Source organism: Penicillium crustosum, assembly GCF_028827405.1.
Source record: "Penicillium crustosum strain IBT 35664 chromosome Unknown utg000005l_segment0_segment0, whole genome shotgun sequence".
In the NCBI taxonomy this organism is placed as follows: Eukaryota; Fungi; Ascomycota; class Eurotiomycetes; order Eurotiales; family Aspergillaceae; genus Penicillium; species Penicillium crustosum.
The window spans coordinates 3,000,350-3,021,053 of NW_026623126.1; the positions used below are offsets into that span (position 1 = coordinate 3,000,350).

The window sequence follows — 20,704 nt, forward strand, 5'->3', positions numbered from 1 at the left end:
AGATTGTGCAAACCTTGGAAGTATAAGTGCTGATGCGCTAGTCCAAATCGGGGCTAAAGCTACCCGGGCTCCGGGGAAGTTTTGAAGATGCGCAATTGGAACAAGTCACACCTTCAAATCGCAGACATGGTCAATTACTCCAATTAATACTCCGATCTCCAAATATATCAGCCACATAATGATCAGCCAGCCATGCAATCCCTCTCCCGACTCCGATTAACCAGCGCCATCGCGCCTGGCCGCATTCATGCGCGTCCAACCTTGCGAGCCCTCTCACCAGTCTATACCCTAACCCGACTATCCAGCACCTCAGCCCGCCGACTGGACCTGCCAGCACTCGACAAAAAATGGCAGGCAAAATGGGAAAGCGATCGCGCAGCGCCGCGCCCAACACCCAATGCAACAGCGAAACCCAAATCCTACATCCTATCCATGTTCCCATACCCGTCCGGGACGCTGCACATGGGCCATTTGCGCGTATACACGATCTCCGATGTGATCTCACGGTTCTATAAAATGCGCGGACATGACGTGCTCCATCCTATGGGGTGGGACGCATTTGGACTGCCGGCGGAGAACGCGGCGATCGAGAGGGGGATTGATCCTGCGGTGTGGACATACGCGAATATTTCGAAAATGAAGGAGCAATTGAGGTGCATTTCGGCCGAGTTCGATTGGGATCGGGTATGTTTGTGTTGATTACTTGGATTCGGCGGGTTGGTTGGGATGGATGGCTAATTGATACTTATGGATAGGAACTGGCTACGTGCTCCCCGGATTTCTATGAGCATACTCAGCGCATCTTTTTGATGTTGTATCAAAAGAATTTGGCATATCAGGCGGAGGCGTTGGTTAATTACGATCCTGTCGATAAGACTGTTTTGGCAAATGAGCAGGTGAGTCGGGATCAGAGGGTGACTTTTGATTTGATCTAATTTTTTGTCCAGGTTGATGCCAATGGATTCTCCTGGAGGTCTGGGGCTAAGGTTGAGAAGTTGAACCTGAAGCAGTGGTTCTTTAAGATTACTGATTTCAAGGAAGCACTTCTGAAAGACCTTGATTCTCTTGCCGGGGGGTGGCCGGAGCGTGTCCTGTCGATGCAACGCAATTGGCTTGGGAAGTCTTATGGTGCCAAGGTCACATTCCCTGTGACCATCGGACGGGATGACCAAGTCGATGTGAATGTATTCACTACCCGGCCAGACACTTTGTATGGTGTGGAATATTTGGCACTCTCGTTGAATCATCCTATTGTGTTGAAGGCCGCGGAGAAAGACGAGGCGCTTCGCAAATTCCTGAGTGACGCATCATCGCTTGCACCGGACTCCAAAGCAGGATACCGGCTGCCCGACATTGAGGTGTCTCATCCGTTGTGCAAGATCGATACAGAAACCCCCCACTTGCTCAGGAAGCTTCCTGTCTTCGTGGCTCCTTACGTCCTTAGCGATTATGGCGAGGGAGCAGTCATGGGTGTTCCGGGCCATGATACCAGAGACATGATGTTCTTCAAGGAAAATGTCAATCCCGACTCGATCCCTATTGTTATCGAGGCTGAGCCAAGTGGCAGCGAGGAAAACGGCAGTGTTGTCCCATCAGAAACAAAGGCTTTCACTCAAGAGGGATTCCTGACCTCGCGCTGCGGAAAGTACCAAGGATTACACTCCAAGGAGGCATCAAAATTGATTGTCAATGACCTGGAGCAGGTCGGCCAGGCTGCTTTCGTCGAGAGCTGGCGTCTGCGGGATTGGTTGATCAGTCGTCAGCGATACTGGGGTGCGCCCATTCCCATTATCCACTGCGGGGACTGTGGTCCTGTGCCGGTGCCTGACAAGGACCTTCCAGTGCAGCTGCCGAAGATCGAAGGAGAGTGGCTCAAGGGAAAGAAGGGAAACCCCCTGGAATCCTCAGAAGAATGGCTGCACACAACATGCCCCAGTTGCAATGGTCCCGCTCGACGCGACACAGATACCATGGACACCTTCGTGGACTCATCCTGGTATTTCTTGCGGTTCTTGGACTCTGCCAACAAGGCATCCCCATTCTCTCCTGCGGTGATGCAGCCGGTAGATGTGTACATCGGTGGAGTTGAACATGCCATCCTGCATCTTCTCTACGCTCGATTTATCTACAAATTCCTCTCTCAGTCTGAGCTGAGCCCAAATAAGAACTCTACTGCACCCGCAGAACCGTTCAAAGTGCTTCTCAGCCAGGGCATGGTCCACGGAAAGACTTTCACTGAACCCTCGACCGGCCGCTTCCTTCTCCCGGGGGAAGTTGACCTAACCAATCCAGACAAGCCTTTGATAAAGGGAACCCAAGTTGCCCCTAACATCTCCTTTGAAAAGATGTCCAAGAGCAAGTACAACGGTGTGGATCCTACCACCACCACATCAAAGTACGGCGCCGACGCTACTCGCGCACACATCCTGTTCTCCGCACCAGTCAGTGAGGTTCTAGAATGGGATGAAACCAAGGTCGTCGGCGTCGAGCGCTGGTTCAACCGACTCTGGAAACTCGTCCAAGACGCCCAGCAGACTCTGACGGAGGCATCATTCTCCGTCTCGGAAGCAGATCTGAAATCATCCACTACTCACGTCGCTCCCCTCCCATCATCACTCCAGGACCTAAGCGACTCCGACGCAGACGCAGTCCTAGCCACCCACAACACCATCGCATCCGTCACGACCTGCATCGAAAGCAACCCCTACGGTCTGAACACAGTCATCTCAGACCTAACCAAGCTGACCAACACTCTTGCCTCAACCCCCGCCTCCTCCCCTCTCATCCTATACCTATCCATCTCATCCCTCCTCCGTCTACTAGCCCCCATCGCCCCAGCCTTGGCCTCTGAATCATGGGAAGTGCTACACACAACCACAAACACCTCTACAGCACCAGTACCATCAATCCTTTCATCACCCTGGCCAAGCACCCTCCTCACACCGGACCAAGCCGAAACCCTCTCCTCTCGCGGTGGCCAAACAGTCGCCGTGCAGATCAACGGAAAACTACGCTGTGCGGTAACAATCCCGCGCATGGGGTCAACGACAGCGCCGCAGGGCAAGAATGCCCCTTCGCAGGAAGAACAGGATTGGATTGTTAGTCGAGTGTTGGAGACTGCTGAGGGGAAGTCGTGGCTGAAGGAGAAGAATGATTGGGAAAAGAGACGGCGGGTTATTGTTGTTAAGGGGGGGTAAACTTGTTAATGTTGTTTTCTGATTTCCCATTAGATGTGGGATTTGTACTACCACCTTGGATAGACATGTATATTATTTGTGATAGGTATTGTATAGAGCTTTCTCTTCTCACTTGGTTATTTTCTGTTTTGGAAAACAAATAAGGTACCCAAATATACCATCGCTCCTCTGCCAATTTCAATCATTTCCTTCGTCATACCCTTGCCTGTATACTTCACGATTCTTTTGGTACAAAGACTCCAACGTTACAATCACCTCTAGCTGTGAGATTCGCGTCACCCCCTATAGGAATATGCAGGTCGGCTATCTGAAAAAAGCTCCTTGATCAGGTTTGGGTATCATATTGGGGGTATCACATAACATATAAGACATTGATAAATTCCAACAGAATCACCCATTACCCAATCCACTCGCCCCTTCAGCCCCCTCCTGAAACGAAGACCTCTCCCGCTCACTCCTAACCGGCAGCTGCGTATCACCCGTGGGGAAACTAAGATATTTCCAATCCTCAATTTCCTCAATAATACACTTCAACCGATCCCGCACACTCTCAACCGCATACGTACCCAAAATCAACCTCAGAGGCGGATAAGAGCAATGCCCAAGCTGCCAAACCAAATGCGCGGCCTTGACTGCACTAGCCGGCTGCTTATCACCAAGCCACATAAGCATGCGCCTTGCATGTGCCGCGGGCGACGTAGTCGTATTATACGGCTCACTGGGCGGCTTAACCAAGAAATGCCCGTAAAGCGGCAAAGGCGCCGAAAGCTGATGTTCCGAAGGGTTCGGCGCCTGCGGGGAAACCAAATCCGCAATATCATCACGACGCATATGACCCGGTTCAACGAGCGTACCCTTAATATTAAAACTATCCACCTCGTACAACATACTCTCCATCAAGCCCTCAACGGCATATTTGGAAGCACAGTATGGACCAAGTCCCGGCACGCCGAGGGCACCAGACGTCGAGCTGAAGATGAGATATCTGCCTGCGCGCCGCTGACGGAAATGTGGTAAAGATAGCTGGATCATGTTCAGTGTTCCTGTGAAGTTTGTTTCGAATTGGTTTCGGATGTCGAATTCGTCTTGGTCTTCGCAGGCGCCGATGACGCCGTAGCCGGAGCAATTGGCGATTATGTCGATTCGGCCGAAGTGGGATATTGTTTGGTCGATTACGCGTTTTACGGTCTCGCGTGCTCGTACGTCGCAGAGGAGGCCGATGCAGTTGGGGGATTCGAGCTCTTTCATTGCTGCCGGGCTATTCTCGTAGGTGCGTCCGACGGCTGCTACTAGGTCGTTATTGCTGAGGGCGGTTTTTACTAGGGAGCGACCCATGTGCCCGGTTGCGCCGAAGATCTGGGGAGTATGTGTGTGAGTTTGTGTTTGAGGGTGGGGTTTTTGTTGGTGGGGGGATGGGGATGTATACCAGCCATACGAGAGGTTTGGCGGGATTCTGGGGGCCCGGTGGATCGGTTGTTGAAGGGAGATGGAGTCTTGGTTCGCGGGGTGGTGGTGAGGAGGGCCCTCCTTTTGGGGATGTTTGCTCCATTGATGTGTGTCAGATGTGGGGAGAAAAGAGGAAGATGAATCTCTCCGCATTTTGGGGTCTTTGCTCTCTACGGAAGGCGACAGCGACAAATGCGAAATAAGTTGCCTTAATACGTTGCCGTCAGCTATTTTCTTTTCGATTTCCTGTAAAATTGACTCTCATTTGCCAGATTTACTTGATCTAATGTTATTCCATTACCCATATACACTCTAAAACACAATTATCGTCCCACCTCCCGTCGTAGCCGTCCCGCAGCTGTCGAGGGTCCTGGTTCGGGCCAATTGCCCACTGCATCGTCAACCTCTTCCAAGAAAGTTGCACTATTGTGAATGGATGTGCCGCCGAGAACGACTCGCACACCCGGGGAGCTGGCATTAACCTGCGCTACCATTTTGGCCTCCTCATATGTGGTGCCACCAACCATAAAGATGATGATATCTTGCGGCTTGTCCCGCGTGTGTCCACTACCCTCGAGGAAGGGGTACTGCAGTTCCTTCAGGCGGCCTTTGATGAGATTTTGAAGAGTCACTTCCAGTCGCGGGGAGTGTTGCGTGTAAACGTTCTCGACACCTTTAAGGCCCTTAAAGCGGCTGCTTGCGCCGGAAAAGAAGGAGGTTGATTCGAAAAGATCGGAGAACCCGCCTGCGACTGGTGGAGCTTGGAGAGAGTGGTGATAGGCGAGGAGCTTGGGGATAATATTTACGCGGTTAGATGGGACTTCGCCTGCTGTGACAAGAAGATCAAGGAGGATTGGCAACGCGTTGTTCGGTTGCTTCTCATAGCGAAGGGCGTAGAGTGCCACCAGACGCAGCTTATTATCTGAGGGGACATTTGGCAACCCAATGATTCGTTGTAGTGACTGGAGAAGAGTAAGTTCGTGAGCAAAGCATAATCAGTTTTGACAATTGAAACATACCCTAAGATCATTGGAGTGGTTATCATTGCATGCCAGGCTCTGCTCCAACTCGCTCACATCGAGGAGAGTATCCTCACCGACACGCCGACTGAGTTCGCCCACCAGGGTAACGTGCTTGCTCACATTACCTGCCAGCTTGCGGAATTCGGGATAATCCTCCACAAAACGTTTCATGTCTGCAATGGATTCGATATTCGCAGTGCTTTGCGTTTTGGTTTGATACTGCTCCACATATTCCTTAATGTTCTGGCCCAGATCACCAAAGTTCTGGTACATATTCTTCTTGAAGAATGGGTCCTGATCCTGAGCCAGGACAATCTCTTTCAGTTCTGGTCGGATATCTGGCACATCCTGCAGATCCACGCGGCCATTGTTGATGCCAAGCATCTCATGTACCATCGCCTGGTATGTCCATTGAGTCAGCAACGGGGTGATGGGATCATCGCGGCGGTCAAGAACGAGCAGGATAGGCGGTGTATCCGTCCGGCGGAAGTTAAATAGCTGCTCCTCCTGCGTGATGTGGTATCGGACCTCCGTCGCTAATTTCCGGGCCAATAGACTGTTCTTCTCGTAGCGAATAAGTGGATTCTTCTTCAAGGCGAGAAGCAGGGCCAGGACCCCCTCTGTGGCTCTTTGTAGTGAATCCGGGTTCCATAAGTCCGGCGAATGGCTCCAGATCCGTTGCAATGGGAAACCCATCCCTAAAGAGCAGAGGTCCGGGTTGATTACGAGGAAATCGGCGAACTGTTCCTGGACCAACTGGACGACCTCGTGGCTGTCCGCTTCTGCAAGCCGCTCGAGGGCGGATTTGCGGATAATGTTGCTAAGATAGATGTAATATTCGCCATATTTGGGTTCTCGAAGCTCGTCGATCAAAAACTGAATAGATGTGGGTGATGGGCGCACAAAGCACAGGCATCGTAGATGTCGCATCTTCTCGCGCGCAGCATTGTCTAAGCGGTCAATGAGGTAGACCTCATGATTGAGGAGGGCGGATTGGGTAATTGCGGTCGAAACAATAGGGACCTATCACGATAGTAATTAGCGATCTATATGAGTATATTGCTAGCTAGGTAAAATCACCCACTGTCTCACTATCAAGAAGCAAGATCTTCATCTTGGATGACGACGCTCCTGCGGCCTCACCCACGGTGACCATCTTGGAGATGTACCCCGAGGCAGTCGCGACGACGTCCATGGTGGGTGAGATTTCAGGAAGTAAGTTCTCAACGTATTATTTTAGCTCCTGATTGAAGCTGTTGGAGCTGTTGAAGCTGTTGAAGATCGAGGGGTTGAATGTGGAGAGGGCGGGAAGAGTTGTTGGGGGTGGAATTTCCACTTTCCACATGACAAGCTGTTTTTCTTTTTTTCCCTTCTTCACCTCTTTTTTTGGGGAGTTTCTTCTTTCTTTTTTTTCTTTTCTTCACTCTTGTCTGTTTCTTCTGATTCTTCTTCTTGTTTTGTCTGTTTTCTCCTCTACAAGGTCAACAATATGTTGCCTTATGTAGATCAGAGTATGTCTACCTCATACTCTCCCAAGCTCCTCGGTCCAACTAACACTTCTCCCCCGCAGTATTTGAGGTGCCCGCTCAACTGACTGGCGCATCGACTGATGAGCGTACGATCTTCCATTTCCATAAGCCCCCGACTTTACTAGCAATTTCTGACCCCCAGCTCCAGTCAAGCTGATCGGCTCGTTCCTCCTCTCCTACCCACTGGCGGCCCTCCTCAAACGTATTCCCGATGGCCAACCCTGGAAAAAGAATGTCTTCATTATCGCTGTGTCGCTGTTCTATATTGTTGGACTCTTCGACCTCTGGGATGGTCTACGAACCCTACTATACAGTGCCGCAGCCACCTATGCGATTGCCTACTACGTGGACGGATCATTGATGCCCTGGATTGGATTCGTTTATCTGATGGGTCACATGTCAATTAACCACATCGAGCGTCAGAGAGCGGACGACAAATCGGCCGTTGACATTACTGGAGCGCAGATGGTCATGGTCATGAAACTTACCTCCTTCTGCTGGAATGTTCATGACGGCCGTCTGCCCAAGGACCAACTCTCGGACGCGCAGAAGTACTCTGCTATTACGAAGTTCCCAAGTATTGTAGACTATCTGGGCTACGTCTTTTTCTTCCCTTCTCTCTTCGCTGGTCCTTCCTTTGAATATGTGGACTACCGCCGCTGGATCGACACTACGCTCTTCGAAGTACCCCCAGGCACTGACCCATCCAAGGTGCCACCCACCAGAAAGAAGCGCAAGATCCCTCGCAGTGGAAGACCTGCTGCAATGAAGGCCGCCGCCGGACTGGTCTGGATCTTGGCGTTCATCCAGCTGAACTCATACTTTACCACCGACTTTGTACTTTCAGACGAGTTCTTGCAGTATTCCTTCCTGCGTCGCATTCTCACCGTACACATGCTTGGTTTCACTGCTCGCACCAAGTACTACGGTGTCTGGGCTCTGACCGAGGGTGCCTGTATTCTATCCGGCATGGGATACAACAGCTTCGACCCGAAGACAGGCAAGGTTTTCTGGAACCGACTGCAGAACGTCGATCCGTGGGCCATGGAGACTGCGCAAAACTCGCACGCATACCTGGGCAACTGGAACAAGAACACCAACCACTGGTTGCGGAATTACATCTACCTCCGGGTCACGCCCAAGGGCAAGAAGCCCGGCTTCCGCGCCAGCATGGCCACTTTTGCTACCAGTGCCCTCTGGCACGGTTTCCACCCAGGATACTACATGACTTTTGTGTTAGGCTCATTCGTTCAGACCGTGGCAAAGAGTAAGCACCCAGAACATCTCCATCGAGCAACCCTCTTCCCATAACTAACCACATAATAGACTTCCGCCGCTACGTGCGCCCCTTCTTCCTCACACCGGACGGCACCAAGCCAACTGCAAACAAGCGCTACTACGACATCCTCAGCTGGCTAGCAACACAGTTGACCCTCTCCTTCACCGTCATCCCGTTCATCATCCTCAACTTCGACAAGTCCGTCACCGTCTGGTCTCGCGTCTACTTCTACGGCATCGTCAACTGCGCCGTCTCCCTAGTCGCCTTCGCCTCCTTCTCTCCGCTTAGAAAATACCTCGTCTCGAAGCTGAAGAGCCGCAACCGTCCCCACGTCGCTCGCACTGCTAGCACCGAGTCCGTGCGCCCACCTGTCCTCGGCTTGCCGAATGATCCCGAGCGTGACTTTGACGAGGCTGTTGCTGAGATCAAAGCCGAGATTGAGTCCCGTGGTAGACGGGGAAGTACGGTTAAGATGCCTACTGGTGAGGAGTTGAAGGCTGCTGTTGAGCAGAAGATTGGCCGGAAGTTGTAGGTGGGAGTTGTCAGTTTTGGTCTGAGTGAGTGGTGAGTTCATTGGATAAAGGGTGGGTGGAATAGCCGTTGGATCGGCTTTATAAAACAATAATTAGGAGTGTTTCGTGTTTATTCTATTTAATAGTGGTGACTTGGTCGAGATTGGTCTCGACTGGGTCTGAGATGTCTATAGATGGGTTGCGCTTGGCATAGCAAGCTTTGATTCGATTACAGTTACTTTCAGTGGAGTTGAGTATATATCATAAGTGAATGGTGATACAACATTGAATGCTAAAGAGAAGAGTAAAGTAGCAGAGAATGAGTATATGCGTATGAGTGTGGTAAAAAACCAGATTCAACCTTTGAAGTCAAGTAAAAAGCAAAATAACAACAAGAAACATATATCCATTACACGGACGTATAGCAATGCAAACCAAGGCAGTCGCCATGCATAGAAACGCAATTCCAGCAAACATATGAAGCCAGTCAGTAGGCCAATGTTGAAACGAGAAAAATGTAAAACAGAAAAGAGGATATTTATGTGCGTTGAAGTCGTGGAGTCGTTCAGAAATGTGCAGGCTGAGAAGAGAAAGAATGAAAAGGAGAAGAAGAAGAAGAAGAAGAAGAAGAAGAAGAAGAAGAAGAAGAAGAAGAAGAAGAAGAAGAAGAAAGGGGGAGGCTGAATAGTCAATAATCAAAAGAAGAGAAAAAGATCGCTGTAAGGAGACAGTGTCTGCAGGATCAGTGAAGAGCAAGGAGAAAAAGAAACCAGTCGACTGGTTTGAGGGAACTCAATCCCGAAGAAAAAGAAAAGAAAAGCATCAAAGATAAGTGTCAAATGGTGAAAGGAAGTCCAAGTCGTAAGAGCGTAAAAAGAAAAAGATCGCTGTAAATAACCCTAAAAACCCGAGGTAGTGCCAATAACAGCCAGCACAATAATAATAACCAGAATAATCACACCCAGAGAAATCATCCATCGATTAAGATTCCTCCACCAACGCGCATTGTCCCTCCTCCGTTGCTGCAAATTGACACATTGAGCCTCGAGCGCATTACCAACATCCGACCCAGCCTCGAACTCAATCATCTGCGGAACCTTGGGTTTAGGCGGCAGGGGCAGGAACGCTGCCACACACCAGGCAGGTGGGAAAATGAATCCCAGACAGAATGAATAGACCTGTATATTTCGACGGCCGAGGACAGGCTCGTAGCGCGAGTCGAGCGATGGCGGACGCCACCGACTTGTCGACTGTTGTACAACACGTCGGTCGGGCACGAGATGTGGTGACCAACTGTGTCGGAGACGGTGGAGGTGGCTGCCGGTAAACTCGCCGTCTTCAGGTTGCGGGGATGGGACCCAGTGGGCGCGTGGATCGCGGGGGTCGCTGTCCAGCCGGCGTTGGGGGATTGGTTGGGGGTTGCGTTGTGGGGAGGGAGGACGGGTATGTTCTGGGGAGCGGGGACGGGGGATATTGAGGGGTCCTGGGACTAAGCTGAAGACGCTGGAGTTTGAAGTTCCGGGTCTAGTTGATGGTGGACGACTAGCGTCTATCATTGAGAGAGTTGAGTTTAGACCCATTGGTTCGCGGAGGTAGTAGACTTTTGCCCATGTTGGGAGGATATTAAGGATTGTGCTTGAACCGGTTCCTGGGCGTTGGAGGCTGCGGGTGCTGTTGCTCCGTTTTGAGCCCGAGGAGAGGCTTTGGGAGAAGATTGGACGGGTGGGGAGTTTGGTTAGGCTGTCGAGGCGTTCGTCTTCGCTGTCGTTTGACGGGTCGACGAGCCAGACGGAGGATCTGGTGGTTTCCGTTGCCAGGGCTGCTTGTGGCGGTGGAGTGGGCTCTGCCATTTCGCGGTCCGAGTCTGTGTCTGGTTCGCCAGCGAGGTTGGTTAATTCATCGGCGGACCAGATGGAGGAGACTGTTGATAGATGCGGGTTCCAGCGACCCGATGCCAGGTGGGGGTTGCAACGTCCAGAGGCAGGACCAGGGGTGAAGTCGCGTTCTGATGGAGCTGATGTACCGGCGCGGGAGCTTGAAGATGATGGCGCGCGAATACGTGGGTATTGAATAGGAACTCCATTGTCGATGGCTGCCTGCAAGTCAGAAGCGGAGCGGAGACTGCGAGAAGATGATCTTGCTGATTGGGAATGGCTGCCTGATGGTGCCCTGGATGACGAGTGGAACGAGGCTATGGATTGGGCGAGCGGACTCGAGTGGAATGAGGCTATTGACTGAGTGGGCGGGCTGGAATGGAATGACGGGGATCCATAGGATTGCTCGGATGAGGCTGGTTGAAAGGCATTTTGGAACCAGGGTGCAGAGCCGACGTGTCTGACGACGGTTCCTCGGGAGTTATATGAAGAGAGTGAGTTCGTTCGTGGGTCTGACTCCGAGGATGCTGTACCCGGACGGTGGAAGTTCATGCTCGAGTTATCCAGCATAACAAAGTTGGGACTTGACGGGGCCCCGATTTGTTCGAGGATGGGGCTGGAGTAGTCCGTTACGGACTCGGCAGAGGACTTTGGCGACATGGATGGCTCGGAGATTACGGCTTTTATGGTTGGGGTGGTCGTCGGCAAGACCATCATATCGTCGTCGGAGAACTCGGCTTCTGAACTCTCGGACCCATAGTCTGGTGCTTTCCCCGAACCGTCTGGCAGCGATGACTTGCTTGAGGATGGATCATCATCCCACAATTGCGGAGGCGAGTTACCGGTATCCACGGTGGAGGATACATCCCAGCTACCGATTGAGTGATCTCTGGGGCTGTTAGGTGTGGGTTGGCTGAAAGTCGGTGGGGAATACGCTGAGGTGGATGGTCCGAGGTGGTCTGAATAGCTGAAACCGGTGTCTGATATGTATTGTTGTTGTCTCCCTGGGAGCGGCAACAGGATCTGCTCGGGCTTGGTCGGGAATGGAGTCGCGGTGTACATATCGAGGTTTTCATCGGGAACCATGCGCAATGAGCGGGTTGGCGATCTTTCATTTGAGTGAGAGGGAGTCCGCTCGTGTAATGCCCTTCGCGCGCGTGGCGAGGTCGACCGAACGGGAACAGACATTATTTGGAGACACTTAGAGCATTGATTGCAAAGATCGAAAAGCAAAAGCGAAGGCGAAGGCAATTGTCGAAGCCAAATGTGTAAACAAGGTGTCAAAAGAGTGGATTGTTTTGTTTTTCCCGAGTATTCGAATGTTCGAGGTAAGGAATGTGGCCCTTGGATATCAAGGAATCTATAGGCTGATGTTCATCGAAAAAGAGCGTGGGTAGACGTTGCAGAGGTTCGTCAGAGATTAGTTCGTTTCAAACATCCAAAGCCATTAAAAGAGTGACTGGCGGAAAAACAATCATTAAAACGTTTCAAAACAACAAAAAGGGACAAAAAAGCACACGACGAGCAGAGAAAAGCAGAAGCAGAGAACGTGAGACACTTGGGAAGGGAGGAATTTTGGCCAGCGGTGAGCGTCTAAGCAAGTGAGATCTTAGACCCGTGGGGGATGCAGGGGATTGACAGGTGTGGCTCTTAACGATTGGCCTCGAACAAAAGTACTCCTGCAAGTGGACAATTGGAATTGAAGCAATTCAATTGGTTTTGTCTTTTTTTGGTTCTTGATTCTGGTTGTTCTGGTTGTTCTGGTTGTTGTGTTGATATTTTCTATACAAGGTAATCCTCGGCACATGGGCTATTATCTTTGATATATATCAAATCCATATTTAATGTTATTTATTGCGGAGTATCCGGCCAGAGCCACACTTGACTCCTTGAAACACCTTTCCTTATTTAATCGCTTGTGTTAGGTGGAGCCAGTGTGCGTTGGCCGTGATGAACTGCCACTAGTTGATAGCGCATCTCCCTGGCAGAAATGGGCAGAACACGCAGAACAGAACAATAATGAGATGTTCATTGCCAATAGATATTCGGTTCCTCGTGATCGGAGAATAACTGTCCACGATCCCTCGCATTGACTCACATTTGATGAGAAGAGACTCAAGGGGGCTGGGATGAGAGAGCTCACATCCTGTTTTTTTTTTTTCTTTTTGCACGGTCCACCCGTTCGAATCCGGTTTTGCTTTTTCCAGGAACCCTGGTCATTTCGTGAACTGTTTATACTTGTATAAGTGTATATATAGAATGAAATGGATGTTTGATGTCAAAAAGAAGAAAAGAAGAAAAGAAAAAGAACAATCGCAGGAAATTGACATTGATATCCCCCTGTCTCAGTTCATAGTGTATGATGACAATACCATACTGTATTATAACATCTCTATCCAATCATCATCTGTATAATTGTACCGTATCAGGAACAAAGAACACTTCCCCTTCCTTTTCCTCTCTCCTCTGAAAATCCATAAATAGCAACTTGAACCTCCTCGGATCATGGCCCCCGTAGGGATAATGGCTCAACTCAGGAGTCTATACTCCAAGCAGGGTAAGTCAGGGGTAAAACTAAAAAAAGAATTATCACTAACACGAAACCAGATGAACCTGCCCTGTCAGAGCACACGGTCGCTTTTCTATCTGTATGTAGAACTCCTAGAAACACCAGAAAAGAAGAAAGAAGAAAGAAGAAGAAAAAAAAAAAAACATACATCTCTCTAAATCATATCTAACTCCCATACAGGTCCTTCTCACACTACTCTACGTGGTGCCATTCTATCTCTCTCCAACAACCCGCCCATCCCCAAGTCTCAGTCGCGATGCCCCGTCCGTGATCCGTGCCCGAATCCGCGCCGTCACGGGGTCATGTATCGTGAGCTCCGTTCTAGTCCTCTGGCTCATCGTTGAGGGAGATAATTCCTCCCTCGGTGCCGGTGTCAGACTCCTCGGCTGGTGGCCCGTCGGCCTGCTAGAGACACTGCGGAGTCTTCTCCTAACCGCCATTCTATTCCTCGGTCCGCTCTTCGAGCGTGGCATTGTCGAGGGTGAATGGAAGTTCTGGTTCCGTCGTAGTAGCCTCTCCGAGTGCCTGGGTGGCTGGATTGGTTGGAGGAATTATGTTGCGGTAAGCACTTCCTTTTTCCTCTTTTTTCCCTTCTTTTCTTTTCTTTGCTTTTTCTTTTCTGTCCCTTTTTTTTATATCAAAAAGCATATCTAATATCACTCAGGGCCCCTTTACCGAAGAAGTCATGTTCCGATCCGCGATGGTCCCGCTACATTTGCTAGCACACACGTCGCCGGGCCGAATCGTGTTCCTGGCGCCGCTGTATTTCGGTATCGCGCACGTGCATCACTTCTACGAGTTCGGTCTCACCCACCCGGACACGCCGGCTGTAGCCGCGCTGCTGCGGTCGCTCTTCCAGTTCGGCTACACGACTATCTTCGGCTGGTATGCGACCTTCGTGTATTTGCGGACCGGCTCGTTGCTGTCCGTTGTTCTCATCCATAGTTTCTGTAACTGGTGTGGATTGCCGCGGTTCTGGGGACGCGTTGAGGCGGTTGAGACTATTAGTCCTCCTATGACTCGGGGTAAAGAGGATTCTGATGATGCTAATGTCAAAATTGGGGTCAGTGGTAATAGTGGTGAATTGGGTATTGGGTGGACGGTTGCTTATTATGTGCTTCTTGTTGCTGGAGCCGTTGGTTTTGCTCAGGGGTTGTGGCCTTTGACGGAGTCTTATCATGCTCTGGTTTCGTTTTCAGGGAAGTCGAATTAGGTTATGGTTTGTGACTTTCGGGGCTAGGCTTGGTACATTTTGGTTTTCTTCTGGTCTCATCTTTCTAAGGGGTGTTATAATTGGTGTTTTATTTATACATTGTGAGCCAGGCTCATATCCCCCCATGTGGAATTTCTGGTGATGGACACCCCATATCTGTATACTATAACCCGGCACTTGGAGTAGATATATATTACCAGCTTGCTACGGATATGATCTGTGGGGTAGGAGTACAACACGATATATCGAGGTATTGATTTTATACGTATTGTATATATACTGATGTGGTTCCTAGTAGATCTTAGGGCTTGATACATATAGCTGCAGTGATGATCAGAACTTCCCATTTTTGTTATGATCTTTTGCCCTAGCGGTTAAATGTCTCACATAATACTTAGGTGTACCTCCTAGGCGCTTACCAAGGTAGCCTGAGTTTCCATCTATATGACATTGTACGCACTCACCCTCATCACCACCTGGGCATCTCACTCACACACCAATTGCTTCTATAATTTTATATTATGATTCTCTCCCACACATAACCAAGCACATACGACCATAGGGTGTGGAAAACAGGGCTTCCCGTCCGCTCAGCCGTACTTAAGCCACACGCCGGTGAGTTAGTAGTTGGGTGGGTGACCACCAGCGAATCCTCACTGTTGTATGTTTTTGTTTTTTAAATCTTTTTTGTTCTTTGGGAAGTCCCTCTTGCCGCCCTGCTCTTCAGCCCACATTCAGCCCGTTCACCTGAATATCCTACACACCCCTGAAACCGCTGACGTATCCTTCCCCTCCCATACTCATTTCTTCTTACAGGCATATTGTTTTGGTCACAACTCTTTCTTTCTTTGGAGTTCTCGGCTTTTCGTGGCGAACCATCTGAAAACTTCTCCTGTTTGTTTTGTGTAGTTGACAAAATCGACTGCGTCGCCAAATGGGGACCATCTTGATTTTTGTGTATAGGGAAAACCTGGAATTGGCTTTGGAAGGGCGGCGTAAAATGTGAACATAAGTAATGTAGTGATGAGAAGGATACTGGTGGTGACAATATTTATTGCTGCATATTCGAACAACTTGAACGAGTGCAAGGACGCAGAGAGAAGTTTCCCAGTTTCGTTGTATGCCGATTCCATGACAAAGATGCTGTTTTCTCGAATTGAAAAGGCCTAAAGGTGACACTTATATGTGAATATAGATGGTACTTTCTACTGAGATGCAATGGAGAAATATCATCTTTCTTCATACATCCCGAATGGACTATTATCTCCTACCCTCATTCGGAGGTATGAAGCACATATCGGACTACCGTCGGAAGGTGTGTACACAATAAACTATTTCAAATCCTCCGATTCGCTAGTCACACTTTGAGCCAAAGAACCCTCACACCAAGGACAGGTACCCGGATCCACAATGGTGCTATCCGACCAGAATAGCAGACTTGAATAGATAGGACCAAAGCACAAAGAGGGATTTTAACAATCTAGTTCGCCAGTGTCACCAACTTCTTCGCCGACACACCCTTCTTCAGGACATCCAAAGCCTCCTGGATTCCCTCAAGTCCCTTTGTTGGAACAGTCTCCGGAGCAGGGGCAACCTTGTAGGTGCCATTGGCCAATGCTTCGGGTAGATAGCCCGCAAAAGTAGCCGGGTTGGTCTCATGGTAGATGACAGCACCCCCAGAGGCAAAGATCATCTTAGCCTCAACACCCTCTAAGGCGGCACCTTCGGGGACAGGGTTGGTGGCAGCTACACGCAGTGTTTGCTTGGACTTGTGTGCGACCTGGCAGGATGGGCTAGGCTCACCTGCCGCTTGAAGAATACCAATGCACTCGCCCTTGTCCAGCTCCGTGGCGACCTGGTCAATGGCGTCCTTGTCGGTGTAGTCGAAGACCTTATCCGCACCAAGGTCTTTGACGTACCCAGCGTTACGGGCAGAGCAGGTTGTGACAACCTCAAAGCCGGCCGCCTTGCAGAGCTGGGTCGCATTGCTGCCGACACCTGAGCTGCCACCCCAGATGAGGATGGACTTGCCCGTGCTGTTTGGGGCGGTGGTAGTCGAGGGGAACGGTAGACCGAGATATTCCTTGGAAAATAATCCTTGCGCAGCAGTCGCGATGCAGAGTGGGAAGACGGATGCATCGGTGAAAGATAGAGTATCTGGGATTTTGCACGCCATATTGTAATCTAGGATCACGTAGTCCTGAAAGGCGCCCTGTTCGGGCTTTGCCACGGCTGCGCCGAGAGCCAAGCCAAGAATGCGATCACCGGGTTGGAATTTAGTAGCGGCTACGGATCCGACACTTTCCACGGTGCCGGTGATGTCCTCTCCTAGAATGAGGGGATATTTAATAAACGGCAGGGCAATGTCCTGGACCATGGCATCCGCTGGGTTCATCGCCCAGGCGTGGACTTTGACCACGATCTCTTCGTCGGCAATTTGAGAGGGGATCGGACTATCTCGGATGATTCCTGGCACGCCTGCCTCATGTTGCCAGAGTGACCGGTTCATCTTTGTGGTGGTGAATGTGAAGTGGATGGGTCCTTGATATGGTGATTGTATGAATCTACCAGAAAGGATTCAGTTAGGCTGGGGCGGAAATTTTATATCTGAGATCGGAGTGCATATATGGCTCTCTCTTGCTTGTAGACTGGTAAGTCCGTGGTATGATCGATGTCCAGCTTAACGCCACAACCCTCCATGCGGGTAAGCGTATCGGACACAAGCATTTTTCTAAGGATGGTTGGAAACATCCCTGCTAGGCTGATGTCGAAACAAAGAAGTCGGGTTTGAGTTTCACATAATACGCAAGAAAATACCCAAAAAACCAAATATGGTCAGACCTCTAGCAATCTCCTGGGGGTTAACGGACCTAACCGGACCTAACGGGTTATGATCTTTCCCCTGGTTCATTTTATGCTGAAATTCGGATACGAATGACCCGAAGCATAACTCACAAATCTACCGGTACGTACTCGACCTTCGGACAATTATCTAATAACAGCTTTAAGGTCTTTCGGCCCGTGCCTTACGGAGTATATACTCCACTCTCATCATGCAAGATCCCCAGTTCATCTTGTATAAGCTTCAATGGCCCAACAGAAAATATACTATAAACTAAAAGGATAGCCCAGTCGGCTACAGTGTCAGTAGAGATGATCGCACACGACTATCCCGGCGAGGGAACGGCAGAAGAACCCTACCAGGTCACGTTCGTGAGCGAAGAATTGAGAGCAACTGGATGGAGGCACTGACTTTGAACACTATTCAGTGTTCAATCACTACATGGGATTGGTGTCCATATTGGAATTGATTCTCAGCCCACGATTACTTCCTGGTGGACCTGCTGGCTTTCCACGGGAAATCATGTTATTCTCCAACTGTCCGAGATACATATTGAAATATTGAAATGTGAATCCCATACTGACTAGCAGCCAGAGATCACGACATGTTACCAGTAGTATAGTCAATTTGAACTTCCCTCGCCAACCCATCTACCAATAGCATTTCCTCGCCAGTTGACGTAGCCTCTAAGCCCCTCGGCAGCATGTGTCATGTTTGAAGGACACCATACCTTAGACTTTGGTGCACTGATATCCTTCAATGTTGTTGATCCAGTCATCCTGAAGTCTCCCGATCCCAGGGTAGTCTACTGGGTCCGTGATTCCATTGATTCTTGACATATATTAGCTCCTATTTTTAGCAGACCTGGGTGGTAACTCACGATCCAATCGCACAGTTATAGCCCGGGGTCCCAATTTTGAACGAGCCGGCATTTTTCTGCCATTCCTTTCTGATATCGTATGGCTCGCCAGGCCTCTTGCATTCTTGATAGCAGCCACCCTCAAAGTTGTAGCCGTGGCATACTTCGATATCAACGCAATAGTCGGCACGCGTCTCCAGGTCTGCAGCTGTGGCTGTAATTGATTAATATAGCCTCATAATAATGGACTTGATTGAAAGTGAGACGGGGGCTTACCTGCAGGTGCGGCAATTGCCTGGGAGGTAGCGAATGCCATTAGCACAAAGATTGATGTGAAGACTTTCATATTTGCTAGCAGGTAGTTGAATGAGGCTTTTCGATGTTGTGGAAGGTGGATGGGTTGCAATACTAGTCTGATTTGAGAGGTTTAGGCGAGTATTTATAGGCTTTGAATGTGCTATTTTTCTAGACCACCCATAGTAGTATGTTGTAGAGTCGATCTGTGAATTTTCTAAAATAGATCAGTATGCCTTGAACTAACCACATATGTCAATGATGTCCAAGAAACATGCAGAGTATTGAGCGCAAGTGTCTTCAACTCCACATGGACTGCCAAGCTAATTGTTGGCATATCCATCATCAACCCAGGTGCAATTCAATAAATGTGAGTAATAGCTTACGCAGTCGCAGTCTGGTATTGGCCATTAGATGCGGCATGACAGTATTAGGTAAACTTAGGGGCGGCCCCAACTTTGGGGTTAGGTTTTAGGGCCAAACCTTGCCCAGGTGGACCTAACCTGGGGTTTTGGCCCTGGGAGTTATACATACTAGAAAACCTAAACCCGTAGGTACCCAATTGGGTGTTAAACATAATAAATAAGCTAAATATATAATATAGCTACCTAGGTACATACATTATCATTTTTAACCTGTATAGTTGTAAACGGCGGACCTGCCAAATACTGCATCCGGTTAGCTTTGGCTTTGGGGATTTATCGTCCCAATACTCACCTTCAATGCCCTACATAAACGATTATTCGCTGCTTTTCCTCCCTTTCTCTCACTTTCCCATTATTCTGCCTCGCTATCTTGCACTCATCGCCACCCCATTTCTTTTACTCTGGCCCCCACCAACTACTCCGCATTTGCTTTCAGCCCCCCGCACTGCCCCCATTCATTCTTTTACCAGAGATGCCGCACGATCGGCAGCCAGCTTGCAATGTCTGTCACCCGGAAGCGTAACCACTGAGAGGATACAACATCGTGTTGATGATCCTACTCCTCCCCTAGGTACGAAGCTGTCTAGGTCGGCCTCTCTGCTAGAGCACCTTGCTCGTTGGGCGTCACTCATTTACCCGGCCTCCATAGCATCTGCAAAGTTCCGGCATGTCTCTTCGATACCGCATGCCCCTCTATCCGCCCCATCTAAGGTTACATTTGCACAGCCCCTAATATCGTAGAACGACTCTCCGTTGCCTCGTCGTGAATCCCGTGGTGCCCGGTTGTCGTCATCGTCGAATATAAGTATAATGAGAGATGCGGCGGTAATGGGGCCTAAGATAGAAAATACCATGAAGCCGTACAAGGGCAGACTGGAACGCTTTGTTGTCCATGAATACGAGGCCAACGTTATGTACACAACATACGTGTGTAGCGTGGATCAAGATTTTCCTAGCCTTAAATTAAACGACTATGTCATTAATTTAAGGTCAAGTATCTAATAATAACTACAATATATATACCAAATGATTTATAGTAAAACGCAGATATCGTAAAGTACATAGACTCTATTTTATCTTTAATACGTCAAAGGCTATCTGCGTCTAAGTATATGTCCCCGAGAATACTTAGCTTAGAAGCTTAAATAAGAATACTTAAATTATCCTGGCTAAAGTAGTAACCTCTACGTGCGTAGATAAACAGGTAGAACCTATAGTACCGCTACTAGTCGATTAGGAGGCATTAGCCGATGCCATTGATCATGAGCTCCCTGAAGAAGGCAAACAGCTCGTGCCTGAACTAAGGCCAAGTCTCGCTAGGTCTACCCACTTTCATCTACTTTCATCTACTTTGACACTTGCAACCCATAGCACTTTCCTATAAAAGTTAGACGTCAGCTCACTTTTGTCAGCATTTTGCACTGAAAATGTAACCCTGTGGGGGCTGGCCAATCAAAAGCTGACCACCTTGCATAATCTGCAGGATTGCGGGTTAGGGTCTCGGCTACTACTTAACTACTACCTACTATGGATAAAACTGGCTGTAGTAGCATAAATCCAAGATAATGGCTGCTCCAGCTGAGTTCCATTTTAGGGAAAGCTTACGAACATCTCAAACCTCACTGACAACAGTCCAATGAACT

At 49.4% G+C, this 20,704-nt stretch overlaps 8 protein-coding genes across 8 annotated transcripts; 3 read left to right on the forward strand and 5 right to left on the reverse strand.

Moving 5' to 3' along the window:
* Window positions 1-192: 192 nt before the first annotated feature.
* Window positions 193-3,197, forward strand: N7487_011803 (leucine--tRNA ligase NAM2; the record flags this gene model as incomplete). The annotated part of the gene is made up of 3 exons (XM_056879533.1): window positions 193-684; window positions 756-896; window positions 948-3,197. The coding sequence occupies 3 exons, from the start codon at window positions 193-195 to the stop codon at window positions 3,195-3,197; spliced, it is 2,883 nt and encodes a 960-aa protein (XP_056724852.1).
* A 390-nt stretch (window positions 3,198-3,587) lies between these two features.
* Window positions 3,588-6,860, reverse strand: N7487_011804 (Short-chain dehydrogenase/reductase SDR; the record flags this gene model as incomplete). The annotated part of the gene is made up of 4 exons (XM_056879534.1): window positions 3,588-4,724; window positions 4,979-5,605; window positions 5,663-6,688; window positions 6,750-6,860. 4 exons carry the CDS (start codon window positions 6,858-6,860, stop codon window positions 3,588-3,590), a joined length of 2,901 nt encoding a protein of 966 aa, XP_056724853.1.
* Window positions 6,861-7,154: 294 nt separating this feature from the next.
* N7487_011805 (lysophospholipid acyltransferase) lies at window positions 7,155-9,005 on the forward strand (the record flags this gene model as incomplete). The annotated part of the gene is made up of 4 exons (XM_056879535.1): window positions 7,155-7,176; window positions 7,236-7,280; window positions 7,343-8,461; window positions 8,521-9,005. 4 exons carry the CDS (start codon window positions 7,155-7,157, stop codon window positions 9,003-9,005), a joined length of 1,671 nt encoding a protein of 556 aa, XP_056724854.1.
* An 879-nt stretch (window positions 9,006-9,884) lies between these two features.
* On the reverse strand, window positions 9,885-12,047 carry N7487_011806 (putative serine-rich protein; the record flags this gene model as incomplete). Its single annotated transcript, XM_056879536.1, has 1 exon — window positions 9,885-12,047. The coding sequence occupies one exon, from the start codon at window positions 12,045-12,047 to the stop codon at window positions 9,885-9,887; it is 2,163 nt and encodes a 720-aa protein (XP_056724855.1).
* Window positions 12,048-13,352: 1,305 nt separating this feature from the next.
* Window positions 13,353-14,641, forward strand: N7487_011807 (CAAX prenyl protease RCE1; the record flags this gene model as incomplete). Its single annotated transcript, XM_056879537.1, has 4 exons — window positions 13,353-13,416; window positions 13,467-13,507; window positions 13,609-13,989; window positions 14,093-14,641. The coding sequence occupies exons 1-4, from the start codon at window positions 13,365-13,367 to the stop codon at window positions 14,639-14,641; spliced, it is 1,023 nt and encodes a 340-aa protein (XP_056724856.1). The 5' UTR covers window positions 13,353-13,364.
* A 1,480-nt stretch (window positions 14,642-16,121) lies between these two features.
* N7487_011808 (zinc-binding alcohol dehydrogenase family protein) lies at window positions 16,122-17,150 on the reverse strand (the record flags this gene model as incomplete). The annotated part of the gene is made up of 1 exon (XM_056879538.1): window positions 16,122-17,150. One exon carries the CDS (start codon window positions 17,148-17,150, stop codon window positions 16,122-16,124), a length of 1,029 nt encoding a protein of 342 aa, XP_056724857.1.
* A 1,064-nt stretch (window positions 17,151-18,214) lies between these two features.
* N7487_011809 (uncharacterized protein) lies at window positions 18,215-18,688 on the reverse strand (the record flags this gene model as incomplete). Its single annotated transcript, XM_056879539.1, has 3 exons — window positions 18,215-18,314; window positions 18,364-18,556; window positions 18,619-18,688. 3 exons carry the CDS (start codon window positions 18,686-18,688, stop codon window positions 18,215-18,217), a joined length of 363 nt encoding a protein of 120 aa, XP_056724858.1.
* Window positions 18,689-19,693: 1,005 nt separating this feature from the next.
* N7487_011810 (uncharacterized protein) lies at window positions 19,694-19,955 on the reverse strand (the record flags this gene model as incomplete). Its single annotated transcript, XM_056879540.1, is given in 2 exon segments — window positions 19,694-19,896; window positions 19,913-19,955. 2 exon segments carry the CDS (start codon window positions 19,953-19,955, stop codon window positions 19,694-19,696), a joined length of 246 nt encoding a protein of 81 aa, XP_056724859.1.
* Window positions 19,956-20,704: the final 749 nt, after the last annotated feature.